Source organism: Brassica napus, chromosome C5 (genome assembly GCF_020379485.1).
Source record: "Brassica napus cultivar Da-Ae chromosome C5, Da-Ae, whole genome shotgun sequence".
In the NCBI taxonomy this organism is placed as follows: Eukaryota; Viridiplantae; Streptophyta; class Magnoliopsida; order Brassicales; family Brassicaceae; genus Brassica; species Brassica napus.
The window spans coordinates 43,772,963-43,797,071 of record NC_063448.1 but is presented as its reverse complement, the minus strand read 5'-3'; the positions used below and the strand labels follow the sequence as shown (position 1 = coordinate 43,797,071).

The following is a 24,109-nucleotide window of genomic DNA, read 5'->3' as shown; positions in this document are numbered from 1 at the left end:
ATTTGCTTCTCTTCTAATACGATACTCGGGATTCGCTTTCCTCCTAACGTCCCACTTTATATACAAAATTAGCTAAACGAATTATGTCATTTTATCGGTACATAGGTTAATAAAGTATGTTTGAGAACATAGAATCAACGAAAACCTACCTATGGGGTTCTATTGAATTTGCGACGCGTATTAACTAATAACTTTATTGTCCTTAATAACGTGTTTGGTTCTCATTAGTGGGGTTAGATGTCCCCACTTTCCACAAGATTTGGCATTTTGAAGTATTTGACAAACACTTTTGCTACCTTGAAATCCTTGCACATGGCTGTTTCAGGATAAACGAACTGGTTGCAAATCTGAGCCCTTTCCATGAAAACATGGTCTTTGTTACGTTTCTTGAGTGTACTCATAACGGAACCGGTTCTTCCCGTTTCTCCTCGACAAAAGGTTTCCACTTTGTCATGATTACTGGTATTTTACTCTTGAGGGAGATGTAATTCAAAAACTGGAAAGATTCAGCTTTCCTTATTTGTTTCTTACATCATCTTTTATTCATGTCATTTGAATAAGCCTAGTTAATAAGCACACAAACTAGTTTAACTTGATTTTTGAAAGACTCTTTACTCTTACTAGAAGTTGTGAAGCTAGAAGATACACATGGCAGGTTGTTTTCTTGTCATTAAACTCATGTGTTGCTGAGATTCCACTATGGCTTCTTTTTATTCAGGTCATGTAACTTGTTTTAGATGATTAAATGAGCCGAGTTAAACCATACATTAGATTTGGTTGAGGATCTGCCTTGATCTGGATGTGTTTTAAATGATACGCACAATCACAATACATATTCTTCAAAGAGGCAATAGATGTGTTAACATCGTTTCCTATGAGGATTGAAGAAGGAACAAAATTTGTAGATGCAAAGTTTTGTTTTATGTGAGCGGCCTTATGGTTAGATGAGTTCTTGACATATTTGGAAGTCCAAGCCCTGACTGGAAACGAAACAAATATTCGTGATCTGGTTCCTCTGTTTTGGATGTTAAGAGAAAAGGAAAAAAAAAAATCAGATCAAAATTCTACCACAAAAGCAATATCCATTTTATAATTTAAAAAAACATGTGAACTTTTTAGCTTCAAATTAACTTCTTAAACCATATTTGAGAAGGAAAAGGAGTTTTATATGCCTCTTTCTGACGCATAAATAGTAACCTAACTTATTTGTCTCTATAAAAGATTACTGTGCAAGTTAAAGAAAACCCTAATCTTTTTTTTTTTTTTTTGAAACAATGACAAGAATCTCTGATCTTTCGCAAGATTTGATAGAGGAGATACTCTCTAGAGTCCCATTAGCATCTAAGGTGAGATCCACTTGCAAACAATGGAACAGTTTATATAAAGATGAAAGTTTTACCAAGAAGCACCGTGGTAAAGCAGCTAGCGATCTATGGTGATCATGGTGTGTAATTCTAGGCCTTGTCTAGTGAGCGTCAAACTCCAGGGAGTCCATAACCAAAAATATGGCTTAGTTGAGCTATCTTCAAAGCTAATAGGTAAACTGAATCGAATCAAGGTATCTGAAGTCTATCATTGAGATGGCTTATTGTTATGCCTTCCCCCAAAAAGTATGGTGAAGCCTGATCCCATCGTATGGAACCCGTATTTGGGACAAGTCAGGTTGATCAAACCCAGCAAAAAATTATACATCAGTTATAAGTATTGTATGGGATACGACAACAAGAACAACCACAAAATCTTGAGGAGGTTGTTTTATCAAGGTACTGTTGAGTATGAAATATACGATTTTAAATCTGATTCATGGAGAGTTCTTGATGTGACTTGTAACTGGATTATACATCATTATCGCCAGGGCTTCTCTTTGAAAGGAAATACTTACTTTGTCGCTCAAGGAAGAGAAGAAGGGTTGAGAGAATCTTTAATCTGTTTTGATTTTACAAGTGAGAGATTCAGACATTGTCTTGATCAGGAATCTAACTACAGTAAGGGAGACTCTGTGATTCTATCTTCTGCTGGTGAAGAGCAGCTTGCAGTGTTATTTCACCGCGTGGATACATATGAGATTGAGATACGGATTACTACAAAGATTGAGGCCGATGATGTGACATGGACAAGTTTCTTGAAAATTGATGTGGAGCCGTTCGAGTCCAGTGGAATGTTTTGGAAGTTTCTTCGGTATGGGATTTTCTACGTCGACGAGAAAAACAAAGCGGCATTGATTTGTGATTATCACTGCAGCAGAGCTTACGTGATTGGAGAGGATAATTACTTCAAAGTAGTTTCTCTAGGAGAATCTACAGGTTCGCCAGTTGTGTGCTCTTATGTTCCTAGTTCGGTGCAGATTCAGAAAGGTCAAGTACATGCAGGAGCCAAAAGGAAAGTACGGGATTATTAGTCATTGTCTGCGTGTAGTTAACAAGACTTAAACATTGTTATGCTGATTTGAAATTAAACTTGATTATTGTCGAATGATTCTTGCTCTCTTGTAGAAGATACATACAAGTAGTACATTTTTAATGTGCAAAAAGACTTTGATATCTTCTTTTTTTTTTGTCAGCAACATAAAGATCCTCATGTAGCGCCGCATCTATATGAACCGATAAAAAATAGTTGTTTACTTGCACTACGTACGAGACTGTCTGCCCTTGATTTCTGTGTGAATGATCTCTGAGCTGTTGAAACTTCTCTTCAAAAATGTTATATCTTCCAAATAACTTGCAAAGGCTGGCTACTCTACTAGTTCTGAAACCATCTTCACCAAATGTAAACAATCCATTGCAAATGTAACCGAACTGTCTGAGATTCCTCATGCATGCCCATATGAGAGCCTCTATCTTCGAATGTAGTGGCAACTGACTCGCTCTTGTATTCATTGCTCCCATTAATCCATCAAAACTTTCCAAAGTACTGTACCATCCTTGCCCTGAAAATATATCCTAATTTTTCCAAGATCTATCCGTAAAACACCATATACCTGGTATAGTCGGTACTATCGATGGTACGGGTAATTGAGTATGGCTGACTCCCTGAATAGGAGAGTTTTGTGCTTCTGCTCAGAGTAACAATTCTGTTTCTGCCAATTTGAGAGTATCTCTCGGATCCATATCCAAATTACTAAATACTTTATTATTTCTTCCTTTTCACATATACCATAAAATCTATGCAAAGTGATGATCTTCCATTTCTGGGGAGACTCTCCAAAATAAATGATCCATATTTGTAAACAATGATTGAGTGGGAAAGATATCTAGATTTGTTGGGATTCGTGAAAGTGCCCAGACCTGGATCGCCGGTGGGCATTCAAAGAAAACATGATTTATGGACTCCTCAGGAGCTCCACACCGGACACAAATTGTATCCCCTTGCATTCCTCTAGACCTCAATTTTTTCTTAACCGCTATGCATCTTGTCAGCAGTTGCCATAAAAATAGTTTTAACTTATGTGGGCAGCGTACTTTCCAGCAGAAAGCCTTCAGCGAGGTGACCGAAGGACCATACGCGGGTGATATTCTTTCTCCATCCATACACTCACTCCACTTGATATCCAGATTTGACCGTGTATCTCCCATTGTTTGTAAAATGTCATCCATCCCGATCCTCTGTATGAAATCGACCTAAAGGGATACTTTCAATACATCTTGCGGGTCTACAAGAGTCTGAATAACCTGTAAATTCCGTGTTCTCGATGTTTCATCGATGAGAGAAACCACTGTTAGTTCCGGGTAAAGATTGTGTTGATTTTTATTTGCTGGTCTCGGGCGAGTGGATGGAATCCAAGGATCATTCCGTACTGAGATAGATGATCCCATTCCCACCCTTTTGATTAGTCTTTTGCTAACCAAAGATCTAAGCTAGCCATAGGAAGACGAGTACGATCTAATGGATTCCAGGGGTGATGCATTTCTGAAATACCTCCCTTTGAATACACGAGAAAATAATGTATTCGGTTTATTTATTAATCTCCAAAATTGTTTCCAAAGCATAGCTGTATTAAAATCCGTGAGATATTTGAATCCCAGACCTTCATTATTAATCTCCAAAAAGACTTTGATATCTGCCAAGCCTTATATGTCTTTTTGTTATATATGTTTAGCTCATGTTTTATTGAGATCCAATTGCTGGGTGTTATTTCCAACAATTCTTGTCATCCTAATCTAGACTCTAGTGAGCCTTCAAGGTGCAACAACAATTACTAAATTGATAGTTTCATATGCGTTTTTGTTGTTGTTAGCTAGCTCATGTGGTTGCCTGTATTGGAAGTTAAAAACAGAGCAAGAATTCCCCCAGATTAGAACTACAAATATATATTAGGCTTCAGATTCAGTTCCAGTATATCCGGGTTTCATATTTGATCTAAACTAGAGATATATTAGTATTTTGTATATTTTAAACTATTTAATTTATCTATTTTTGGATATTTTCAAGTATTTTAGAGTTCCGATTATGTTTAAATATTATAATGTTAGATTTAAAAATAATTAATATACTTAGATATGTAATTTTAATATTTAATATATAATTACAATCTCACTATATAAACGAAATATAATTGTAATATTTAATATATAATATATAAACGAAATATTCAATTTTAAGTCTGATTCATGGAGGGTTCTTCATCTCACTCCTGACTGGATTATACCATATAAGGGTCAAGGAGGCTTGTCTTTGAAAGCAAATACTTACTTTGTTGCTCGGGAAAGGCTGGGAATGAGAGAATATGTAATCAGTTTTGATTTTACAAGTGAGAGATTTAGACATTGCCTTGATCTGGAATCTAACTACAGTAATGGAGAAACTGTGATTCTATCTGCTGTTAGAGAAGAACAGCTTGCAGTGTTATTTTACCGCGTGGATACAAATGCGATTGAGATACGGAGTCGTGGAGAAATTTCTTAAAAGTTGATATGAAGCCGTTCATGCTCAGGGGAATGTTCTCGATGTCTCCTCCGTGTAGGAGTTTCTTCGTGGGCGAGGAAAAGAAAGTGGCATTGATTTGTGATAATCAGTTCAGCAGAGCTTACATGATTGGAGAGGATAATTACTTCAAAATAGTTTCTCAAGGAAAAACTACACATTGGCCGGTTGTGTGCTCTTATGTTCCGAGTTTGGTGCAGATTCGGAAAGGTCCAGTACATGCACGAGGCAAAAGGAAAGTACGGGACTATTAGTCATTGTCTCTGTGTAGTTAACAAGACTTAAACATTGTTTTGCTGATTTGAAACTAAACTTGATTATTGTCGAATGATTCTTGCTCTCTTGTAGAAAATACATACAAGTAGTACATTTTTAAAAAAATGTGCAAAAAGAATTTGATATCTGCCAAGCCTTATATGTCTTTTTCTTATATATATTTAGCTCATGTGTTATTGAGATCCAATTGCTGGGTGTTATTTCTGGCAATTCTTGTCATCCTAATCTAGACTCAAGTGAGCCTTCAAGGTGCAACACCATTACTAAATTGATAGTTTCATATGCATTTTTGTTGTTGTTGTTGTTGTTGTTGTTGTTGTTGTTGTTGTTGTTATCTAGCTCACGTAGTTGCTTGTATTGGAAGTCAAAAACAAACATTATTGGGTCATCGTGGTTGCCTCTATTGGAAGTTAAAAACAGAGCAAGAATTTCCCGGATATGGACAAACAACTTCCCTTCTTTTTTTTTTATTGGATCAAAATTTCCTTCTTTTCTTATATATGCCACATCTAGCAAGAACTACAAATATATATATCTTAGACTGAAATTTGGGTATCCATGTAGATTCGATTTGAGTTTATTCATGTTTCAGATATATTAATATATTTGGATATTTTTAAATATTTACTTTTATTATTTTTGAATACTTCAAAGTATTTAGGACAATTCCAGTTTTTTAAATACATGACAATTCTGATTATCTTTAAATATTATGGATATTAAATCTAAAATTAAGGAATATATTTAAATATATATTTATAATTCAGATATTTTTTTTGGTTATCTGAAATATTTGGGTTCAAATCGAGTTGAATCCTATTTTTTTTTAGATACTAAAATTGTAGACCTGTTTAGATATTTTACTAAATTTAATTTGAGTATTTTACCCAATTCTAATATATATTAACAATCCAATTATATCAGATAGGATGTCGCATATTCTTTCACACTATATCAATTGCTTAGTGAAGAAGTAGAGAAAAATGACTATTGAAAAAGACAAAAAAGTGTATTAACTCTTTAAGTTTTAGATTTTTTTGTACATTGAAAAGTTTTAGAATTAAAAGAAACAAATATTATTCGCGATCTGGTTCCTTTGTTTGAAAACCAAATCAAGAATTGTATCACATAAGCAATTTCCATTTCTTAATATTAAAAAACATATAACTTTTTTTACCTAAGATTAACCTTTTTTTATAGAGAAAATTACTAGAATGTTATAGAAAAGTTGATTTATGACTAGAGTGTTTTACATCTTTTTTAAATTACTAGAATGTTTGTATACCTCTAATAAATGACAATAAGAACCTTTGGTTAGTTTTTTTAATTGAAATTATTTTAAAATATTAAATCCACATCATTAATTAATTATCCACATCACCAATAGAGAATAATCAATTATCTCTTTAATTACATAAACGTTGAAAAAAAAAATAGAACTACACGTACAACTTCGTCGAAGAACTAAAGGAACCCTAACCGCCGCTTCTCTGAAATCGTCGTCGACATTGTGTTTACTCCCTCTTCCTCGATCTAATTCTCTGTCTTGTCTTCTCCGATATCGTCTTCCCCGAAATCGTCGTCTCCAATCGTTTCTACGAAATATTCTTCGCTGCAATCGTCCGAAATCATCTTCTCTGCTGCATTTTTCGAGTTTGTGGCTGATTTTTAATTTATGTTGTGACTAAGTTACTTTTCTTTTACGGCTGGTTTATATATGCAGTTGTGGCTGAGTTACTTCCCGCCAATCTCCGAAAACCTAGCTATAAGAAGTGTGTATTCCGAGGAGAAAAGACAAATTCATTCCAAAAAACACCTGAATTAGCATTTGTGGGATGTATTTATTTAAGTTTATTTGTGATTTGATACTCATATTTGGATAATCTAAGTTTTTTCAGATCTGAGTGAAAGAGAAGATTGAACAAGAAGAGAATGGAAGAGACGGAAAGAAGTGACGGATTCAGCAGAGACGACACAGAAGAGTTCAATGAAGCTTGGATACATGGACGAGTTATAACCGGAATGGTGCAGAAAACCTGTATTTTTGGTTTTCTATGTAAGAAACATAACTCACCCATGTATTTTGTGTTTAACTTATGCTATGTTTACACTACCCAGCCGTATTGTTTATATATCTCAGCCGTATCGTTTACATAACTCAATCATTCCTCAAACATACCCTAAATTCAGAAAATGTTTAGATAACTCAGCCGTATTGTTTAGATAACTTAGCCGTATCGTTTATATAAATCAGCCATACCTCAAACATACCCTAAAATCGGAAAACTGAATTCAAGTACTTTAACAAGTTATATTGAAGATCATCTTATCAATATTAAGTGAATATAAATCAACTGAATGTGTATAGTTTCCTGAATTTCAAGTTGAGACTTTAACTTGATCTTGAGATATATGTTCTCTTACAATCACTTATACAATTCTTACTTACAAGATTCTAACTTTAATCTTTTCTTAAATATAAACCTTAAATCATAAACTATAGAATTATAAAGTTATAAAGTTTATCTTTGAACATTAAATCCAATATATTTTATTATTATTTAAAGTTTAAGATTTAGGTTTAAAGTTTAGATTTATAGTTTAGAGTTAACTCAAATTTTAATCATTTAAAAAAAATCTTTACTTTAAAATTCCATTTTAAATTTTGATTTAAACCTGTAACTACATTCTTTAACTTTAAGAAATTTTTACAACAAATTGAAAAGAACTAAAATTACAAATGATATTGCCTTTTTCATGACCATTGATTGATTTTAGTCTAAGGGTTCAATATTTTCAATATAAAATTATAATATTTTATAATGTTTTAAAATTTAAAATACAAATATTAAATATAAAATTATAAATTAAATATTTTCAAAACATTTATCTCAAACCATATCTATTTTGAACCTTTAACCCTAAACCCTAAACCACATACTTTGACCTATATACTACAAGAAAACAGCAAGGATACTAAGGGAAAAAATCGTCGGAATTTCGTCGGAATAACGTTATTCCGACGACATACCGACGAAACAAGTCCTCGGAAATAATTCCTCGGAATTTCTTCTTTCCTCGGAAATCCCTTGGAATTTTCCGACGGAATTCCGAGGAAACAAATTTCCGAGGAAATGCCGAGGATCACTAGTTTGTCGGAAATCTCCTCGGAATATACCGAGGGAGAACTTCGTCGGGATATTTCCTCGGAAGCTCATCGATCGATGCGTTTTTGGACATATATCCATCGATCGATCGGAATATACCGAGGGAAATCTTCCTCGGAATATTCCGAGGAATATGTCCCTCGGTATATAACGAGGAACATGTCCCTCGGTATATTCCGAGGAACCGGTCCCTCGGTATATTCCGAGGAAAGGTGTCCCTCGGTATATTCCGAGGAAGATGTCCCTCGGTATATTCCGAACGTTTTTTTATAAACAGATCGATCGATGGATTTATGTCCAAAAACGCATCGATCGATCGAGTAAAAAATGTAAATAATTTCCTCGGAATGTAAAAAATATTAATTTTTTAAAAAAAATAAAATTTTGGAAATTTAAATTCGAAAATATAAAATTAAAATTAAAATTGAAATCATATTAATTAATATTCAAAGTTTCACAAATAAAAATAAAACATTCCGAGTTTTTGGAAAAAAAAAAACTACGGGTCTGGCACGTCCGGGAACACCTCGTTCGGGTACATCCTCTGCATCATCTCCATCATTTGCTGGTTCAGCCTCTTCTGTGCCTCATAGTCCGCCTGTTGAGCCGCCATCTGGGTCTCCAACAAAGATATGCGATCATCCTTGTCCTTCAACTGAGCCGTAAGTACTTCTGGATCAACAAAGGGCGGTGGTGCAGAAGAAGGAGGAACCGACCGGGTGCGACGACCCAAACCGACCAAACGTCCCTTCTTCTTTGGAACCGACTGAATAGAAAATAGCCAAATTTACAAATTTAAACCAAGAAATAAATGAATTGAACTTAAAAAAAAAAAGAACTTACGGATTCAACGATTTCGTTGATTCGAAACCGGGACAAGTTGGTCGAAGCCGTCGAAGCGTCATCCTCGGTTTGAAGCTGAGACACTTCGTCTACCACCTGAGTTTGGACCAGGTCGACCACGTCCCTCACAAGACCGTCATCAATCTGGCCGGTCTTCTTGTTGGTATACGCCCTCCTCATTAGGGAGAGATCATCAACCGGCTCGCCATCATTTTCTTCCGCCTTGAAAAAAAACATAAATTAAAAAAACATTAGAAATTAGAAGAAATGCACAATAAATTAAAATTCTGAAACTCAAATAATTGAAGAAAAAGCGGTTGAACTTACCATGCGATCTCCCAGAGTGGCAATAGATTGAGCACCCAAGTTATGCTTGTAGATGCCCTTCCCTTTACGGTCGCTCCTGCGGTTGGTGGAGTTGGTGGAAGAAGTTTCTTTCGTCTCTTCCTTATCCCAATGCGCACACAACTCCTTCCAGACCGTGTCGTTCATCGACTTTGGGACCTTTTAATAAAAAAGAAAAGAAAATAGTTTAATAAATTAAAAAATAGTTTAATAAATTAAAAAATTGTTTAATAAATTAAATCGAACCTTATTGATTTTCCACTTCTTCTTCCACTCGTGGATCTGCTTCCCATAGTTGTCCATAACTTTATGGACGAAGTGGTGATAGATAAAGAGCGTCTCATTGGAATTCCAGTTGAACTCTTGCTGGAAAAAAAACACAATTAGTAGAAAATTTATATTAAAGATTAAAAATATAAGTAAAAAATTAGAATACTTACCGCAAACTGACGAAACCACAGAACCTGCTTGTCGGTAGGGAAGTGAGTGAAAGTCGGATGTCCCCTGTCGAGGGCCGAGTACATCATACGGTTGATCCATGCGCTGATCCCGTTCCCGGATCGGTTGAACCTAATAAAAAGAACAAACGGTTAATAATGAATCCAAATTTAAAGAAAAAAAAATGTTTAATTACCATGTTTGACCCCGTCCATGTGGATACGGAGTGAGATACGGAAGATGGTCATGACCGGGCTCTTGAACCAACTCCGCAACACTCATCACTCCCGGAGGACCCGGAGGAGCAGGAGCGGATGCAGCAGCGGGAGCGAGAGGAGCAGGAGCGGGTGCTGCAGAGGGAGATGTATGGTTGGAGCTGTGGGGCGAAGGGAAATCCTGAAAATGGCTGGAATCCCGAGACTGGCTCCCCGTACCACCACGACCACGACCACGACGCTGTCGAGGCCGGGTCTGATCATCATGAGACATGTAAATTAAAAAAATATATTTAATAAATACAGAAATATATAAATTAATTTTTTTTTTTTAAATCCCAAATAATTTAATCACAAAAAAAAATTTATAGATATTAAAAATATTTAATAAATATATAAAAATAGTTATAATAAACAAAAATAGTTTTAATAAATAAAAAATAGTTTTATAATTAGAAAAAATAGTTTTAATAATATATATATATATATATTAAAAATATTTTTAAATCCCAAATAATAGTTTTTAATCACAAAAAAAGTTTTATAAATATTAAAAATGTTTTGTAAAGTCCAAAAAATCGAATTTATATACAAAAAAGATTTTGTAAAATCTAAAAAATCGAATTTATATAGAAAAATCGTTTTGTAAAATACAAAAATCGATTTTATATACAAAAATCGATTTTATAAATACAAAAAAAATAAAAAAATTATAAAAAAATTCTAAATCAATTCAACAAAACAAATTATTCAACCAAATCACAATTCTAAACCTATTGTACAACCAAATCACAATCCTAACCAATCACCCTAACAAAAATCAATCAAAACTACACAAAAACCTAACAAATATAACCTAAGAGAGTGGGATAGGGTCCTTACATGATTTGTGTAAGAGAAGGGGGAGATCGACGGAGATATCGTCGGATTTCAGGGGGAAATCGCCGGAGAGAAGAGAGGAGTCGCGCAGAGGAAGAAGAGAGAAATGGGGAAGAAGAAGGGGCTCGTGGTTATAAAACCTAGGGTCCGACGGACATTATCCGTCGGAATTCCGTCGGAATTCTAATTTCAATTTTCGCGAAATATTTGCCCGGTAAAATGAAAATATTCCGAGGAAATTCCGACAAATAGTAAAATATCCGTCAGAATTTCCTCGGAATATTCTGAGGAAATACCGAGGAACTAGTATTTGGGGTTTCAAAACATCAATTTTTTTGCCGTATTTCATTTCTTATACAATTGTAATGCATACCATTGAGGATTCTTTGTATAGATGAGCATAAACCATGAAATAACAAATTTCAAAACTAATTGAAAGTATTCTCTTTACCGTTCATTAAAAGGTATAAGTGTTTCTCTTATGTTGTGGGATTTCGTTCATACAATCGGAAAAGTGTTAATTATACGGTAAGGAACAAATTTTTGCCTTCATAATGAACGTAAGACACTTAATAAGGGTTATATAGGTGTTATTCAAACCGCAAAACGTTGTTTTCGGTTTAAAAACCATATTTCCTCGGAATTTCCTCGGATTATTCCGAGGGAATTCCGAGGAAACCCTCTTCTTCCTCGGAATTCCGTCGGAATATTCCGAGGAAATTCCGAGGAACTAGTGTTTTGGGGTTTCAATACGTCAATTTTTTTTTTATAAACGGATCGATCGATGTATATATATCCAAAAACGCATCGATCGATCACTAAGATGGACCAAAGCGTAACAATGTGATCGATCGATTAGATTATCCCATCGATCGATCGAGAATCTCAAGCGTTCCTCGGAATGTCCTCGGAAAATCTCGTTCGTTTTTTTTATAAACGGATCGATCGATGTATATATATCCAAAAACGCATCGATCGATCACTAAGATGGACCAAAGCGTAACAATGTGATCGATCGATTTGACTATCCCATCGATCGATCGAGAATCTCAAACTTTCCTCGGAATGTCCTCGAAAAATCTCGTACGATTTTTTATAAACGGATCGATCGATGTATATATATCCAAAAACGCATCGATCGATCACTAAGATGGATCAAAGCGTAACAATGTGATCGATCGATTTGACTATCCCATCGATCGATCGAGAATCTCAAACGTTCCTCGGAATGTCCTCGGAAAATCGTGTAAGTTTTTTTTTAACGCATCGATCGATCCGTGTTTGTACAAAAACGCATCGATCGATGCGTGTGCGGGAAACAGAATTATAAGGCAAAACCCGAACTTTTTGGATCAAAACCTCAGAACTCTTATCCCCTCCGATTTCCCTATAATTAGACCCCCCCCCCCTTTTCTCTCTCTATGTGGATTTGGTGCAGTGCATGTGGATTTGGTGCAGTGATTACTCGGATCCTTACACATGTGGGTGTAGACTGCGAGAACCATCAGGTAGCACTGGACAGATCGAACAACATTGCTTGGAACTACCTGGATGTCATTTCTCTAGTAAGTAAGGAGTTCATAGCTGGTCCCCACTCGAGGATCGATCGGGATGGTCCTTACGTCTACGTATTGCAGGACCGAGCGAAGAAAACACTCTACTGCCACCTGCCTCAGATCGGCCTGACTGCTCTACTTTCAGAGGCTGCAGTTGAGTTCCTACCCCCTGCTACCGCACTAGTAGACAAGCCATCCTTCTTCACGCCAAAATATCAGACCAAAGGCAAGGCCGTGGTTGATGAAGAAGGAGAAGATGAGGCTGCACAAGCCATTCCAGATGATTCACAACCCCATCATCTACTCCCATCAGACTCCAGCCAGTACAAGCTGCAAGAGCTTCCACCGAACGCCACTTCGCGCCAGCAACAACATTGGAGAGATCAGAGCATAAAGACAAACAACGACATGCTAAACAAGATCTGGGCTGCCATTTCACGTATCAGGCCGTGTCGTTCCCAAAAGGATGATGTAGTTCATCGGGACAACTCTCCATCCAGCTCTGGTTCGGGTTCGAGTGGTACACACAGGGTAAGAAAGAGGTCCAAGAGACCCAAAGATGCAGGAACATCTGGAGCAGGAGACGAGGAGTAGGAGCTATCACCGGCCAGTATTGCCATTTGATTTCCGACCGCGCTATGTTATTTTCTTTTCTATTCTAACGTTTTATGGTCTTATTTTCTGTTAATTTAGAACTTAGTTTTTTTATATATTTTTTCTTAATTATGAGTTTGTATTTCTTTTACATGGTTTCTTCGTTTTATTTGGTTGTGTTTTGAGTAGTTTTTAATTCGTATTCAGCTTTGCCTTGCTAGATAAACCAAATAACTAATATCCGAGGAAAGAGGTTATATCAAGTGTTCCTCGGAATTTCCTCGGTATTTCTTAAAAAAAAAAAAAAAAAATCAATGGTAGTCTGTTTCCGAGTCATCATCACCAGATGAATCTGAATCTGGATCTTGGTGAAACTCTCCAATCACTGGTTCATCCTCTACGTGAACGACGGCTTCCTCTCCGAAGTCGGTTAAATCGACTACAAGGCCAACTCCAGCTAAATCTTCTGCTGCACTTAAGTTGTCGGATGTGCTTGGTTGTAGTGGGTCTTCCAGCTCAGAACTTCCCTGAACTCGGCCTCTCGGGTTGAGTCTTGTAACAGTAACCCATGGATCATCTTTGTTCCTTACCCGGGGGTACTTGATATAACAAACCTGTAACATTTAGAAAAATTATAAATTAATACACATGATGATGAATCATTCTGAATAATTAACATTTAATTACCTGATCGGTCTGAGAAGCAAGAATGAAAGGATCATAATATTGCAGCTTTCGCCTCGAATTTACTGATGTAACACCAAATGCATCTGTTCTCACACCTCGATCTGGAGTGTTGTCGTGCCAATCACAATAAAAAACAGTACAGCGCAATCCAACCATGCCCAAATACTTGATTTCCAAAATCTCATGTATGTGTCCGTAGTATACATCATCTCCTGATGCAGAACCAACGCCAGCATCATAAGTCGTACTCGAACGTCTCCTCTTCTGAGTTGTGAATGCATATCCTCGAGTACAAAATCTCGGATATGACTTCACAACAAAGTTTGGTCCAACGACCATCTCACGTATCCAATCGTCAAATGTTTCACCTCTGGCCAAACCAGCAGACACCTATTAATAACACATATATATATATGTTATATCAATAAATGTGAATTAGTATAAATATGTGATAAAATATATTATAATTTGTTTAAAGCACTCACATAAGTAAACATCCATCCAGTAAATTCTCTCTGTTTCATTTCTTCTAGTTCGTCCTCTGTGGCGTATCTATACTCGAACCGCTTTTCTGCCATGAAAATCCTGTATATGATGACAATAATGTAATTAATTAAGATTTAAATTTCAACTTGTTAAAATAAAAATTTGTAAGCTCATTTATTTACCTCTCATATTGAAGAACATCTTCGCAGTTGGTGAGCAAATATGTTTGCAAATGACTGCGCTTCTGCTCAGTAAGTCGACGGTCCTTTGGTTTTCTGCTAAGTCGTCCAACGTCTGTGAAAATGTCTGGAACCGTAACATGATATGTTGCCCGTTCGCCTCTATCATCATGCCGAGCAGGTCTTCTGTTTTTGGTCTGAACTTCTGCTGGAAAGTAGTACTCGACAAAGTTTGAAGTTTCTTCATTGATCATCTGTGCGACTATAGAACCTTCCACCCTACTTAAAATTTTCACCATCTTCTTCAAATGGAACATATACCGCTCATACAGATACATCCATCTATACTGCACAGGACCACCAAGTTCCAATTCTCTTGCCAGGTGAATAACAAGATGCTCCATAACATAAAAAAATGAGGGAGGAAATATCTTCTCAAGGTTGCACTGAATCACGGCTATGTTAGTTTTCAAATTTTCAATACCTTCAAGAGTCACTGATCTCGTGCATAAATCGCGGAAGAAACCACTTATCCCTGCAATTGCTTCATGAACATTTCGTGCTAATAGTTCCTTGAAGGCGAACGGAAGGAGGCGCTGCATCATTACATGGCAATCGTGGCTTTTCAAGCCAGTAAACTTTCCTTCCTTTATGTCGATACAGTTACGCAAATTTGATGCGTAACCGTCTGGAAATTCCACATCGTTTGAAATCTAATCAAAGAACGCATCTTTTCCCTCTGCATCAAGTCGGTATATGGGAAAAGGAGCCCTACCATTCTCATCAACATGAAGTTCTGAACGAGCACATATATCGACTAAATCTAGTCTTGACTTCAAATTATCCTTTATTTTACCTTGAACATTATTGATCGTGTTCATGAGATTGTCAAAAAAGTTCTTCTCAATATGCATGACATCTAAATTGTGCCTTAGCAGAAGATCCTCCCAGTATGGCAGATCCCAGAAAATACTTTTTTGTGCCAGTTATGTAGTTCTCCAACAGCATCTACCGGAAAATGCTCATGTCCACCGACGTCTGGCGTACTTTCTGCACCAAAATCTCTTAGTTGTATCTTCAAATCTTTCCCACAAATTTCCGGAGGTGGACTGTCAAACACCCTCTTGTTCTTCGTAAACAAATTCCTACTCCTACGATATGGATGATCAGGTGGTAGGAATCTCCTGTGACAGTCAAACCAACACGTTTTCCTTCCGTGTTTTAGTTGGAAAGCATCAGTGTTATCTTGACAATATGGACATGATAGCCTTCCATGAGTTGTCCATCCAGACAACATACCATATGCTGGAAAATCACTTATTGTCCACATTAGTACTGCCCGCATTTGAAAGTTTTCTTTACACGAAACATCGTATGTTTCAGCACCTTGAGCCCATAGTTGTTGCAACTCATATATTAGTGGCTGAAGAAACACATCAAGTGATCTCTTAGGATGCTCTGGTCCGGGAACGAGAATCGAGAGAAACAAAAACTCTCGTCGCAAGCACAAGTTTGGGGGTAGGTTGTATGGTGTAAGAATGACGGGCCATAGAGAATATTGTCTTCCACTCTTGCCAAACGGACTGAAACCATCAGTACATAATCCAAGGTAGACATTTCTTCTCTCATACGCAAAGTCGGGATACTTTGATTGGAAATGCTTCCACGCTTTTGCATCTGAAGGATGTCTGATCTCACCATCTGTTGAGTGCTCCGCATGCCATCTCATTGGTTGCGCTGTGCGTTCAGACAGATACAACCTCTGCAACCTTTCCGTCAAAGGTAAATACCACATCCTTTTATATGGCACTGGAACTCTTCCACTCGTATCTTTATAACGAGGCTTTCCACAAAATTTGCATGTAACCCGCTGTTCATCCGCCCTCCAATAAATCATGCAGTTGTCGCTGCATACATCTATTACCTGATACGATAAACCAAGACCAGCTACGAGTTTCTGAACCTCGTAGTATGAACCAGGAGCTACATTATCCTCGGGTAGAATACCTTTTACAAAATCAGCAATCGCATCCACACAGTCTTCAGCCAAATTATAATCTGTTTTAATGCCCATCAATCTTGTAGCATATGATAAAGCTGAATGACCATCTCTGCAACCTTCGTACATTGGTTGCTTTCCAGCATCCAACATATCATAAAATCTCCTAGCTTGTGCATTGGGTAAATCTTCCCCTCTAAAATGATCATTTACCATCTGCTCAGTACCTACACCATAATCTACATCCGTTCTAATTGGTTCTTCTAATCTAACGGCTAGCTGAGGTTCGCTAGTACTACCATGTTCATAATCAGTTTCCCCATGATGATACCAAAATTTGTAACTTCGTGTAAACCCACTCAAATATAGATGAGTCCAAACATACCACTCTTTAATAACCTTTCTATTTTTACAATTAGAGCAAGAACATCTTAACATACCTGTTTTTGCTTCCGGTTGTCGGTGAACTAACCCCATGAATTCGGTTATACCTCGTTGGTATTCTTCCGTAAGCAATCTCGTGTTCGGATCCAAATGAGGTCGATCGATCCAAGAACGAAAATAATTTGAAGAAGACATATTTTTTATGAATCAAATTCGTGTGTAAATAGAGTAAGAGGGAGGATGAAGATATGGAGTGAATGAAGAGGAAGAGGAGTGCTTGTATTTATAGTTTAAATCCTGCCGACATACCGAGGAAATTTCGACGGAATTCCGACGGAAAAGGCTATTTCGTCGGAATTTCCTCGGAATTTTGTAAAATCCCCCAACGGCTCTCCAACGGCTATAATATTTCCTCGGAATTCATCGGTTTTTTCCGAGGAACACATTTTTCCTCGGAATTTCCTTGGAATATTCCGACGGATTGATATTTCCTCGGAATTCCGTCGGTATATTCCGAGGAAATTCCGAGGAAACCCAATTTTGTGTTTCCTCGGGATATTCCGAGGATTTCATTTTCCGTCGGAATGTCCGTCAGAATACCGCTGTTTTCTTGTAGTGATACCATAAAACATTAAACTTCAAACTTTTAAAAATAATAATTAATCATCTACCATAAATTCTAACTACAAATTTTAAAACTCTAATATTTTTGTTATTTAAAAATATAATCTTAAATCTTAAATCAAAACCCAAAACACTATATACCAAACCCTAAACTCACTCAGTTATATACCCTAAACTTTAAACTTCATATTTAAACCACACATCAAAAAATCAACATATGAAAATACAATTTAATATAAAATATAATTTTAACCATCAAAACTAAAACATTAACTATTGATTGTTTTAATCTAAGGGCTACAAATCTATCTTGTGGTTATCTTTTAACTTCTTTCTTATTGGTTAGATTTTTTAGTACAAGGATTAAAATTCTTGACCATTGATTAGTTTTGATCTAATGGTCTAAAATGCATTTTTTTCTTCACTTTCTCTCTTCTATTTGACGTCTCTTTCTCCTCTTCTATTTCCTTCGGGAGTTTTTTACAGTTTCAGATCTTCTTCATCTCTCTCACTTTTTGTCTTGTAAAAAAGAGAGATTCATACATTATCATTCATTTCTTATGCCTTAGTATATTTGGTTTGTAAATCTTAGATGTGAGAGAAGAAGAAACGTCAAAGAAGAAAAGAAAATTGTCGGAGAAGTAGAAAAAGTGTCGAAGAAAACTGGTTTTCGCCGTCGTCATGGATATTGAGCTCGTCGCCATCTATACTTGCCGACGTCAGCCTTGTTTCCATTTCTCAGATCCATCTTTGCCGGTCTTCGTCTTCACCGTAGTCGCCACTACCACCGCTTGTCACCGCACTGGTCACCTCTCTCCCTCTTTCAATCTCTCTCGCTCTTTCTCTGTGTTTTGAATTTGTTCTTGTTACTGGAAGGTGGATAAAGCAGAGGAGCTTGATGGTGGAGGAGGTAACAAAACCGTTGTATGGCTTGATGACGTCGGAGCTCTCGTGGTAACGGGACTGCAGTGGCGAAGGAAGAAGACAACAATGACCTCCCGGCTCTCGTGATATGGAAGAAACACACGGTGGTTTAGTTAGGTTTAGATTTTGTCGACAAGGCTACAAGCTTTTTTGTTTCTAGGTTTTAGATTAGGGTTGGTTTATAATTAAACCCAGCCGCAACGTATGCATAACTCAGCTGTAAGTGTGCATAATTTAGCCGTAACGTATCTGATGGTATAAGCCAGTCGTAACATTCCTATAACTCAGCCGTCAAGTGTAATATGTTTCACGACGTTTCGTATTTTGGGCGGAAAAAAATCATTTCTTCAACTCTGAACACAATATTAAAACTTTAATATTTTCTTAAATTTGAACCTCAAACCCTAAACTATAAAAGTATAAAGTTATAAAAATTATAAAGTTTATCTTTTGAACACAATATTAAAACTTTATTTTTTTCTTAAATTTGAACCTCAAACCAAAAACTATAGAACTATAAAGTTATAAAAATTATAAACTCAGTCGTAACGTATGCATAACTCAGCCGTAATTTGATTATAACTTAGCCGTAACGTATGCATAACTCAGCTATAAAGTATGTATAACTCAGCCGTAACATATCTGAATGGTATAAGCCAGCCGTAACATTCCTATAACTCAGCCGTCAAGTGTAATTTGTTTCGCTACGTTTCGTATTTTGGGCGGGAACAAACTCATTCTTTCAAGTCTGGACACAATATTACAACTTTAATTTTTTCTTAAATTTTAACCTCAAACCATAAACTATAAAGTTATAAAAATTATAAAGTTAATCATTTGAAAACAATATTAAAACTTTAATCTTTTCTTAAATTTGAACTTCAAACCCTAAACTATAAAACTATAAAGTTATCAAAATTATAAACTCAGCCGTAACGTATGCATAACTCAGACGTAACGTATGGATAATTCAGCCATAACGTATGTGTTGGTGACTCACTGTATGAACTAAAGTTATCATATTCAGATGACGCACCATCTGAGGCATCAAACATATAAAATCAGCTTTCAAGTTCATCATCTTCTTCGTCTTCTCTCAATTTCTTAATTTTTTTATTCAACTCTCTCCTTTTCTTACAATTCACAGTACTTAGCTTCTTCATCTCTCTCTTTGAGTCTTTCTTCTTCTGCAAGACGATGAATCCAATGAGAGAGGGAGCAGCAGGATATCGGACCGCCATACATGACACTGGAGGAGAGGAAGCTTCTTCTTTAACCGATCATCATCGAAAACGACGACGGTTGTAGTTGATCTGTCTCAGATTTTCAAGTTTCAAAAAAATCTATGTTTTTAGACCCAGTTGCGGAAACAATAATTGCCAGATCCATAAGATCTCAGAGAAAGATAAAGAATAAGTTGAAGAAGATAGATAAAGAAGATGAAGAATAAAGAATAACATAGACCATTATTTTATTATCGTAACATTAGTGATGACATGGCAAATCCGAATTGATGACATGGCGGATAACATGGAAAATCGTTTAGTCAGCCGCCAAACGAATATATAACTCAGCCTAAATAAATCAGCCCTCATGTGCAATGTAAGTCAGCCGAAACATGGATACTATTTCAGTAATTAATCTTTTGCTAATAAATCAGCTGTAATTAGGATGAAAAATCATAAGTTAGCCTTATCGTCAAATAAATCAACAGTCAAACAAATGATATTCTAGTAATTAATCTTTCGCTACTAAGTCAGTCGTAAATAAGCTGAGTTTACTGTTAATCCATCCAATTACAGCTGATTAAATATAACCCAGCCGTAACAACATCCCATAAGTCGGCCGTAAATTCAATAACTCAGCCAGTCGATTTTCATTAACTCAGCCGTGGAAACATAACTCAGTCGTGTCTTAACTACAACTCAGCCAAATTTTTCAGAAATCAAACCGCCGATGTATAAGTCAGCCGTAACTTGTGTACGTAAGTCAACCGTTATCCCATAAATCAGCCACATTTATGTAAATCAACTGTAACTAACGGCTGATTTATGTTCTTAAGTCTGTCATTTTCTCTTAAGTCAGCCGCGTTGTTTAATTCAGCCGCCACGTAGCAATAACTCAGCCATAACGACGTATATAGCGCTTTACTGCTGACTTAATGAAAACACATAACCGAATTCCTACGTGGCGCGGGGTTTTTGATTACGTGGCATTAAAAAGTAATGACATTCTTGTAAATACGTTTTTTTCATAACGTAAAAAAAAGCACGCTTGGTATAAAAAAATAGTAGTAATAAAAAAAAGATTGTGTATGGTTCTAGTCAATTGTATGTAATATTTGAGTAAACTTCCCTTTTTTATAAGCAATATATATAATTATCATCGGCGAACTAACAAGATGGGTTTCATTTTTGAAAGTCTAGTAAAAAGATTACTGGTAAGTTTTCCAAGAAAAACCTAATTCTCTTTTTGCTTGAAACAATGACAAGAATCTCGAATCTTTCACAAGATTTGATAGAGGAGATACTCTCTAGGGTTCCGTTAACTTCTCAGCGAGCGGCTACATCCACTTGCAAACAATGGAACGGTTTTTATAAAGATGAAAGTTTTACAAAGAAGCACCGTGGTAAAGCAGCTCACGATACCATGGAGATCATGGTGTATGATTCCAGGGTTCGTTTAGTGAGGGTCGATCTCCAGGGAGTCCTTAAGAGAAAACAAGGCTTAGTTGAGCTATCCAAAAAGCTAATAGGTCAACTTAACCATATCATGGTATCTGATGATGATGGATTATTGTTATCCCTTCCCAAAAACGGTATGGTGAAGTCTGATCCCGTGGTATGGAACCCGTATTTGGGACAAGTCAGGTGGATCAAACCCAGAAAACAATTGACCATCTCGGGTAGGTATAGGTATTGTATGGGATACAGCAACAAGAACAACCACAAAATCTTGAGGTTTTTGTATCATTACAATGGTACTACTGTTGAGCACGAAATATTCAATTTTAAATCTGATTCATGGAGGGTTCTTCATCTCACTGCTGACTGGATTATACCGGATCATCCCCAGGGCTTGTCTTTAAGGAAATTAGAGATGAGACCATCTTTAATCTGTTTTGATTTTACGTCAGAGATTTAGACGTTGTCTTGATCTGGATGCTAACTCTCGTAGTGGAGACTCTGTGATTCTATCTGTTGTTAGAGAAGAACAGCTTGCAGTGTTATTTTACAGGGACGCCGTGATTCTATCTACTGTAGGAGAAGAACGGCTTGCAGTGTTATATCACCGAGTTGATACATATGAGTTTGAGATACAGATTACAACAAAGATTGAGGCGGCCAATGAGGTGACATGGACAAGTTTCTTGAAAGTTGATGTGAAGCCTTTCGTTGAAATATCTTGGAGGTTTCCTCCGTGTGGGAGTTTCTTCGTCGACAAGAATAAGAAAGTGGCATTGATTTGGGATAATTATAACTGCAACAGAGCATACGTGATTGGAGAGGATAATTACTTCGCAAGAGTGGCTCTCGGAGAATCTCAATGTTGGCCACTTGTGTGCTCTTATGTTCCAAGTTCGGTGCAAATTCAGAGGTCCAGTACATGCACCAGGCAAAAGGAAAGTACGGAAACCCGACTGAGTTGGGCGAGTGGTTAGAATTTCGTGGTTGAGGTGCCCATGGTGCCAATACGCCCGGGTTCGAAGCCTCACGCTGCAAACAATTCTCTCGGGCCACTGGGGCATTATTACATGGAGTTCGTCAGCGCCAGGAGGGGGATTAGTCCTTTGGGCCTAGAAAGCCTTTGGGGAAACCCTGAATTCCTTAAAATTCAAAAAAAAAAAAAAAGGAAAGTACGGGATTATTAGTCATTTGTCATTCGTTTTTGTTTTTGAACAAGATTGGTTCATTGTCTCTAATAGAGGTGGGCGTTCAGGTACATTGTCATTCATTCAATTTTTGTTTTTTTTAACAAGACTGGTCACATTGTCCCTATGTAACAAGACTTAAACATTGTTTTACTGATTTGAAATTAAACTTGATTCTTGTCGAGTGATTCTTGCTCTCTTGTAGAAGATACATACAAGTAGTACATTTTTAATGTGCAAAAAAGACTTTGATATCTGTCGAGTCTTATTTCTTTTTGTTATATATATATTTAGCTCTTGTGTTATTGAGATCCAATTGATGTGTGTTATTTGTCATCCTAATCTAGACTCAAGTCAGACTACAAGGTGCAACAACATTATTAAATTGATAGTTTCATATGCATTTTGGTAGCTGCTGTTGTTGTTGTCTAGCTCATGTGGTTGCTTGTATTGGAAGTTAAAAACATAACAAGAATGCCATTTGAAAATGGACAGACAACTTCTCTTTTTTTTTCATGTCCTTCAAATCTAGCAAGAATTACATACCACCCATATATCTAGGGGCGGGAGCTCAGGTTTGGTTCTTTTTGGGAGATTGCCTATTTATTATTTCTTTAATAATATTTTAGTTTTAATTTATTTTAAATCAAACTAATTATTTTATAATTAAAAAACTGATAAGTATAATTTATTATTTCTTTAATAATATTTTAATTTCATTTTAATTTGACAAATTTTAGTAAAATTAATTTATAATAATCAATTTTGTTTATGTTATATTTACATTATATATATTTATATATTTAAAACTATAACTTTGGGAAATGTTTTTATCTAGTCATTTTGATTAAAATATATTAAATCAAGTTGTAAAAAATTAAGAAGAAATTTGATAACAAAGATGTATAACTATAAGAAAACATCAAATTGAAAGGAACAAACTGCATCGGCTTGACTCCATTCTAATCAAGATGGTTTATCAAATGACCATTTATCATGTCTCGAGAGAAAGGAATATAAGGACACTTCATGGGCACTGGACAACTGTGGATCAGCTTCACAAATTATTGATAAGGCGATGAGAAACATAATGCTGGCTTATTACAGTGATGGTTTCAGGTCAAGGATTTAATTGAGAAGAGTCGCAATTCAGAGTTTTTTTTTCTTTTTATTTCAGTACTAGGTGATTTTCTCGTGCTCATGCACAGATATAAATATTCACAAATAAATGTATTATAAAATTATTAATATTAATATCACAATCATAATTATTTTTTTTAATTTAAATGTATGACTTATTTTAAATATTGTTATTATTTTGATTATATATGTTATTTGAATATATAATATTGAGTCGATTTTGTTCTTCTTTGGGTATATTGATTGTATTTACTTCTCTAAGTTTAACTATAAAACTTTTGATTAATTTTGTTTTTTTTTTCATTTAGAATTTTATTTTGGGCATACCAATTTAGATTGTTTAAGTTACTCATTTTACTGGTTATATTTAGTTACACTTCTTCAAATCGAAACACAATTACATTTGATTCTAGGTAAACTAAATTTGATTAATTTTATTTATTGTATTAGTTCAGTTCTTTGTCTTAAATATGTATATATACTTTCGTAAAATATTTTTTATAATTTTATATTCTGTGAATTTGTTAAAATATCAGAAAAATAAAATGATGATAAGTACGAAGTCTTATAGAATAATATTAC

At 35.8% G+C, this 24,109-nt stretch overlaps 2 protein-coding genes across 2 annotated transcripts; both read left to right on the top strand.

Moving 5' to 3' along the window:
* The first annotated feature begins 1,612 nt into the window (after positions 1 to 1,612).
* On the top strand, positions 1,613 to 18,603 carry LOC106374011 (putative F-box protein At3g19560). Its single transcript, XM_013814116.1, has 2 exons — positions 1,613 to 2,359; positions 18,469 to 18,603. Exons 1-2 carry the CDS (start codon positions 1,613 to 1,615, stop codon positions 18,601 to 18,603), a joined length of 882 nt encoding a protein of 293 aa, XP_013669570.1.
* A 2,397-nt stretch (positions 18,604 to 21,000) lies between these two features.
* On the top strand, positions 21,001 to 22,177 carry LOC106374010 (putative F-box protein At5g51000). The gene is made up of 2 exons (XM_013814115.2): positions 21,001 to 21,546; positions 21,653 to 22,177. Exons 1-2 carry the CDS (start codon positions 21,001 to 21,003, stop codon positions 22,175 to 22,177), a joined length of 1,071 nt encoding a protein of 356 aa, XP_013669569.2.
* The last annotated feature ends 1,932 nt before the right edge of the window (positions 22,178 to 24,109 follow it).